Source organism: Orbicella faveolata, unplaced genomic scaffold (assembly GCF_042242905.1).
Source record: "Orbicella faveolata isolate gen_17 unplaced genomic scaffold, um_ofav_v1 contig_12, whole genome shotgun sequence".
Taxonomy (NCBI): Eukaryota; Metazoa; Cnidaria; class Anthozoa; order Scleractinia; family Merulinidae; genus Orbicella; species Orbicella faveolata.
Window position 1 is genome coordinate 30356720 of NW_028301539.1, and position 7608 is coordinate 30364327.

The 7608-nt window shown below is 37.0% G+C and overlaps 1 protein-coding gene across 1 annotated transcript; it reads right to left on the bottom strand.

Annotated features, from left to right (window-relative positions):
* Positions 1 to 317: 317 nt before the first annotated feature.
* Positions 318 to 7107, bottom strand: LOC110060442 (SH3 domain-containing protein Dlish-like). Its single transcript, XM_020767224.2, has 3 exons — positions 6948 to 7107; positions 6232 to 6849; positions 318 to 2983 (listed from the first exon to the last, which is right to left on the bottom strand). Exons 1-3 carry the CDS (start codon positions 6991 to 6993, stop codon positions 2517 to 2519), a joined length of 1131 nt encoding a protein of 376 aa, XP_020622883.2. The 5' UTR covers positions 6994 to 7107; the 3' UTR covers positions 318 to 2516.
* Positions 7108 to 7608: the final 501 nt, after the last annotated feature.

A 7608-nucleotide genomic window follows, 5' to 3' on the forward strand; every position in this document is an offset into this window, starting at 1 on the left:
AGAAGATTAATCTGTATACACAGTCTTTTGTAATAAGTTGTAGCTTTTATGTTAAATTGTTAATGCCTGATGTATTTACTGCGTTTTTAAATAAAGGTGATGATGATGATGATGATGACGACGATGATTAAACAGTCAGTGGACAAGGGCAACATCCAAATTAAATAAATCTGCAGTTTTCCTCTCCCAAGTGAACAGATCAGAGCCTCTTCGAGTACTGCAACTGTGATATCTACCAAAAACAGCCCCTATTCCCTTAACCCTAAAACTTGCCCCCTGCCATGGCAATTATCAGTCAGCACGCCTAAAATCAGGAATTCAATAAATAAATACTTTAATAAAAGATATCATAAATCTAATTTAAATAATACTACATTTGGTCTAAAAACACACAATCAGTAACTCCATATTTCTTGGCTCAATGTTCCTAAAGGAGGATACCTGCCTTGATCATATAAATACTGCTGCAATGTATTTGCTAATAAAATATTCTTATAACATCACAATAGTGGATTACAGACTTGGAATCACCAAAAATGCCACAAATTCTATATTAACACTATATAAAATGGTATTCAAAAATTAAGAATAAAATTATCAACAGGTCTAATAGTGACAATTATTCCTTAGATAGATTGCTGGGCCCTGTCATTCAAACACAATTCAGCTATTCCAGCAGCTGGGCCGGGTTGTTCAAACCCTGGTTAAGCTAACCCAGGATTAGCAGGAAGTATGATTTCAGTTTTGTAACTTTTGAGTGAAGTTTTCAGTTTATATTGTTTGTCCTTCAGCTTTGAATTTGAATGATCTCAAACTACACAAAACTACACAAAACATAAGCAGTGAAAAACATTTCTATACGTTTAGTCCTGGGTCAGCATTAACATGCTTTGAAACAATCCGGCCCAGGGTTACTGCCTGGTAATTGCTTTAGTTTTAATGGGACTTTTCCAAGGATGATGAAATTAAGCCAGTTAACAATAATCTAGGGCCGGGTTGTTCAAAGCCCGATTAAGCTAACCCAGGATTAGCGAGAATTTTGATTTCATTTTTGTACATTTTCAGTGAGGTTTTCTGTTTATATTGTTTGTCCTTCAGTTTTGAGCTTGAGTTGTCTCAAACTACACAAAACATAAGCAGTGAAAAACATTTCTATACTTTTAGTCCTGGGTCAGAATTAACCTGCTTTTGAGCAATCCCACCTTGGGTCACTGCCTGGTAATTGCTTTAGTTTTAAGGGGACTTCTCCAAGGATGATGAAATTAAGCCAGTTAACAATAATCCAGGATTGAGATTAGAAGAGTGAAGCACATTTATCACATAACAGGGCCAAGACATAACCTGAATACAGCAGTTTGGGCCAGGGATAGAACATGAGTGACATTGCACGCTAGTCAAAACATTTTATAACAACAGGCAATTTTAATCAGTGACAAAAATATTGAAAAAGTTACTTAATGTCTAAAAAGCAAAATGCTATGATTTATGCCCAAATTTGCAGGCTATTCCAAGACTCCATAAAATGGAATGTACATTTTGTTAAAATATTCCGTTAGGGCCTTTTCCATTATAAAGGTTTCTTAGACTCTTTAAAACCTGCAAGTAATTAGCTACGCTCAAATAGTATTAGAAAAAAGACTGCTTGTCTAGGCTCCATGGCCCCTATAAGTCAGGACTGTCATTAAGGGCTGTAACCCGTAATACCTGCTAAGACTGAGTATGTTTGATGGACCCTTGACGTTATGGGTGAACTGGACTATAGTTGATACAATTCACCAAAAAGTTAACAAGTTTTTTAAAGGTGTGAAGATCAAGGCTAAAGTTGACTCAAAACTTAATCACAGCCCTATAACTTACATGCAAAAATTATGACACATTACTTCAATTTAGTATCAAATTTTTTTGTCATAGTTAATGAAGAAAACATGGCTTTGGAACTTCTCTACAAAGGAACATATCACCCAGATTGCCATTACTTTAAAACATGTGGTTAATTCATGAACATTTGTAAGAACTGTGAAATAAAGTGCAAATAGTTTTATGATTTTCTTGTTTCATTTGGATGCTATAATTTGTTCTTCATTATATTAGCATAAAATTGCTATATACATGTATTATATATATTAGAGCATTTCTTCACAAAATAATTCCAGCCATATCCAATAAAGAAAAGATTCTGGAAAAGAAATAATACTGCTTGTATCAAAACTATTCTGTACTGTACAAAACACTTTTGTGGACACGCCTGCAAACATATGTGTAAAGAATAATATTACTGACTAGATTGTTTGCAACTGATGTCATGGCCACCATGTCGGATGACTGTTAACTAAAGAATTTCTATTTAGCTTTAGTTTTTCTGGCATCCAACATAGCCACCAGTGTCTCTGTCATTTAAATTCTTAGAGAATGATTGCAAACCAGCTATTGCTCATTCTTCCAAATATCCATAAAGGACTGGTGAAGAAAGGCAGCAATCCCCATCAGACCCTCCCCGAAGCAGATGCATTTGGTCATCACAGAGGAGTGGTCGCAGGAGGTCGTACACAGGACCTGGGTACATAGCCCTGTGTCTTGTTTGATGGTGAATACGCCCACATCCAACCTCTGCTATCTTTGTGCTTCATGTCAGCATAAATCCAGTCACCTTTATTTACAGTTAGTTCATCCACCCTCCTTCCTATGTAAGTGTCAGTGCAAACAAGTTCTTGGCCATAGAGTAAGAGTTCGTTGGTGTTACGACGCTGGCGGAACGACTCTGTTTGATCGCTGGGAGTAGCAGGACTGTAGCCATTTCGATTTGAGGATGGGGTGATTAATAACAGAGGTTCTGCAGATGAGCCTCTGCTATTGGTTGATCTGTTGGAATCTGGTGTTGTTTCTCTATAAGGACTTCTTACTTGTGTTGGTGACGGGGAAGCTTCAGTCTCCAATGACCTCCTACTTCCATTCAGAAGATTTTGGATTGAAGAAGCACTTGAATCTAAATAGGAACAAATTAAATTAAATCTCAGAAACATACACATATCAATTATTAATTGAAAAATGACAACAAACGCATGCTGCTCAAGTTGATTCAATGTTCTGCAAAACATTTAAAAGTTGTTACAACTTGTCAAATAAGGTATGGTTTACTGAGGTAAAAAGTTAGCCAGAAAATGGCCAAAAAGTAAAACAACTTTACTTTGAGTTAGCTAGGGAAGCTAAAATTACAAGAAACGCACGAGGGAAGTTTAAAAAAATCTGTTTTCATTCCAGTTGGTGTGAGTGCTCTAATGTCTAGGAAACTAGATTAATTCTGACACCTGACTTGATATATTAATTCTGAATATTTATTGAAAGGATACACATGGTTTTAAATGGTAAATTTCGAAATAAATTAAAATATTCTAATCGATCACTCCTCCAACAGGACATTTCAGGGCCAATGCAAACAAATACTGACCAACATTATAAAACGTATGCATGATAGAAAATTTCAACATTAATTTATAATTTCACATATGAAATTACAAAATTGCCATGGAAAAGTTTGGCACCAAATTTCTTCACTCTTGAGACAATAAACAGGTCAAAAAACCATAATTCTAAGTGTTATTTGTCAGCTATGATATTAAAAGGTAATCAAATAGTATGCTCATGAAATTCTAATAATTTCCTTTGAATAAAGGCTCGGGGAAATTATGAAAATTTTGTCAAAATGCATGTGAAATTATTTCTTAATTTCACACATCACCATTTGATTACCAAATAGCCACAAATAAATAAATAGCAGATACAAAAGGATTACTTTTAAGGACAACACCAAGTAGTTAGAACAGGTAGTTGAACATTTCGTCTCTGGATTTCAAGCCTAGTGCTTTAGACACTTGGCCATGCTGTCTCCTAAAATATTATTTTCACAATTCTATGAGGGAGCTAATTTGAGGAGGAGTGATTAAAATCAAGGGTGGATGCTCAATTAAGGAAATACAGTACCTTCCTTTTAGTTCTATGAAGCAACTAAAACTATTTCTCTCTTACTAAATTGGATGAAGATTGTATTTAACAAAAATGTTTCCCCACGACCAAGATAATTTGTCACAGAGCTTTGAACTACACTGTAGGCTGATGTGACTGATATTATCATCTCTTCCTTAAGAATCACACAAATACCCAAGCAGAGTAGCTGGCCAAGATCATGAAGTAAATTGTGATTTTTTACCTTTGACCATCATGAACGACATAATTCTTGTTCAGAATACATTTTATACTCTTGGAAGGAGGGAATAGGTACTAGACTACCAGTTGAATTTCTTCAATAGTCTGTTACTAGGACTGAACAACTTTAAGATCACACCAAGTGGCATTTTCACAAGTGTTATTACCCTTAAATTGCATTCTTATTACCTTTAAATTACCACAAATTGGTTGTGGACAACCAATCACAAACAATTTGGTAAAAATATGTTAATAACATAGCAGGTAACTTAATCTTGTGAGTCATTCAACCAGTAAATAAATGGTGAACACAAGCAATGATTCTCCTACAGAGAGTTCAACAACTTTCCAAGTGATAGCTTAAGTATTTACTTGACAGTTAAGCAGTGCAGATGAAAGGAGTAGTGAAAAGAAAAAAGACATTTTGCTGAATAAGACTCATCTAAAAATAAATCACTCTGAGAAAATAGTGTTGGGCAAATATATTGTAATGAATACAGTAAGGCACTTCCACTGTGGTGTACTGGCTGTGCCAACTCTACCGGATACAAACTGAATCTCCCCATCACCTATATGGGTCACCAAACCTCCTAGACAATATGAAAAAAAGCCCATAAAATACAGTTTCAGACATATTTTGGCCCACTTTTCGCATTTTCGTTGGAAAATTTTTTGGATATTGACGCATTTTGGTGGTTGAGTTGGCAGCACTCTAAACTTTAATTGACCAATTTATTCTAGGGTCAAGAAGGTAAAATTGGTGATCTCCCGGATTTCTATTTTAGGTTCCCATGATTCTCTGTCATGTTAGTGTCCTAGTAATAAGCAAAGTAGCCAGTGACAATCCTTTGACTGATCCAGAATGATATGAGATGATGACTTTCTCGATATTCCTATTTTGAATTAAACAATCGTTAAGGCTGTGCACTGTACTTTGATTTTGACACACAGGAAAACTGCTCTATACTAACATCTTTTAAAATAATTTGCAGCATTGTTCTCATCTCTGTCCTCTAGTACAACAAAGTTAGCCTACTTGTTTCAACAGTGTTGTTGCATAATTTTGTTCGATGATTGTTTACAATGATTTGTCAATACTTAAAATTCCTGGGTCACTTATTGATAAAATGGCTATCCTCTCTTTTGTAAGGCAAAGCCCTGCATTATGTTATAACAAGGTGTTTGCATCAAGTAAGAGTTCATAAACAATGTGTTGTAAGTGCTTTCGGTCACCAGCACATACACTGTTTTCATTAACCCCCTGACAGATTGTGCAGTCCTCATTTTGGGCACAAAGAAGGTTTTAATAGTAGAGGTTGTGTTTGGTTCAATTTACAGATAACAGACCAAAGATTAAACCTACATTACCATATGCTGCAGACGGGCGATATTTGCCTTAATATTTTATTGATGTTTATAGCAACTAAAATTAGTCACACAGCAGGCAAAGGAATTCAGGAAACATTTGATCTGGGTTTTAAAGTTACCGGTAATCAAGAAGAGTTTAAACTTTTCTATAGCTATTCATTTCAGCCCTAAGTATTAGAAGATAACATTTCCTGTCCGGAAAACACTTAATACTTCTGTAATTGGCCGCAAGGCAGAAAATGCATTGCATCCATCTGCTTTCATTTTCTCTCGTCACGAAGTTCCAACCATTGCAAGGTCGCGCTAGAGCTGGAAACAAAAATCTCAACCGAATCCTGGTAGAAATAAATTCACTTAAGGTTATCATACAATCTACGTCTTCAAGAGATTTGTTTGGTGAGTTGATCGAGATCTGAGATTTGTTTACGAGAACTCTACAAAAGACGATTTAGCGAAAACAATACAGCCCGAGGGTAATTAGCGCGGTGCGCTATCTTGCGGTTTGTGAAAACAGTTGCCCTCTGCGGTCTTCAGACGAACCACATGTGTTGCGATGCCATAAATTTCCCACAACATTCTCACACAATATATCAACACTTTAAATGTACGAAAGTACTCGAAGATCGCATGGCTATAGAAACAAAAGTCAGCTAACACACTCACCGCCATTTTGAAGTCTGTCGTACGGAACGAGAAAGTCCTTGGGAATGAATCCTTCAGCACCTTTCATATTTGCCACCCAGTACCAATCTTGATCGTCCTTGTTTAGTACACGAACTATATCTCCTTTCCGAGCGTTAATATCGTTCTCGTCGCAAGCAGTGAACTCGAATCTGACAACGTAATCACCAAAATCATTTTTCTTAAAATTAAACGCCGGTGTAGAGTCTGTTTGCACTTGTAATGAGTCGAGGAACGAGGCGTTGCGGAAATTATTCCGTTGAAGACCTTTTTGTTTCTCTTTTCTTTTCTCGTATTCTTCTTCTGGAACACAGTATGTAAACGGTACAAATCCTTCTTTACCATCGTTAGTTATAACATAGACCCAGTCTGTTTCTTGGTATAAAGCTTTGACATGTTGGCCTCGCTTTACGGCGACCTCGTCTTCGACACAAGGGATGAAATCGTGTAAGACAACCATTTTGCGAGGTTCAAATTCAATCTCGACGTCATCTTCCTCCTTGCCTACCTCCACAAGAGAGTCCACACTGTTGCTGCCGGTGATCCGTCCCTTAGTATTTCCATTTCGAGTGGTGTCTTTTTGTTCTTCATCTCGATACCCTGTCAAGGAAATTGACAAGCCGAGTGAGACCATCGTGCAAACAAAAACCTCATAAACGGTTTTCAAACACTACCCGAAGCTGAACCTGACTACTCACGTTTTCTCCGTCTCCTTGGAATTCTCATGGGGCAGAAAAACGCCATGGTGAGATAAAACTGCTGCAGAAAATTCGAAGATCAGCGAACTCTCAACCGCCGATCAAAAGAATGCGTGTTGATGTGTGAAGTAAATGAGGTTGATGGCACTCTGGGAAGTACCTTTGTCTGATCGTCCCATGAGACCTTGTGAGTTTTTCTTATGGGAGGGGAGAGAGGGCAAGGGCCTTGGCACTTGCTCTTCGCGGGTCTGACTTTGAGGGAAATGAGGACAAAACAAGCAGCCAAACGAACGAAGAACAACTCTGGGTGAAGTCTACAACTATTCAGTTTATCCAGCATATTAGACATAAGATAAATTTCATAAAGTTGGGACAGAGACCTTATCAGATTATAATATCTTCTGGAAAGTACGGATAGTTTATCACAGAAGATTTCACCATTCAGATTTGTGAGCTCGTGGGTTACTTGCTAAACTTTCTACGAAAAAAACCTTCAGTATCTTATTATCTAATCCTCAGTTTCTGTGTTCAAGAGAAACCAGCTGACTCATTTTCTGAAATGCCAGAATTTTCTGGGAATTTTAGTGGGTGTAGGAGGGATTTCAATTCGGATCTTTGCGGGCAACCATTTTATCATTATTCATACTGCAGGGAAGGGTTG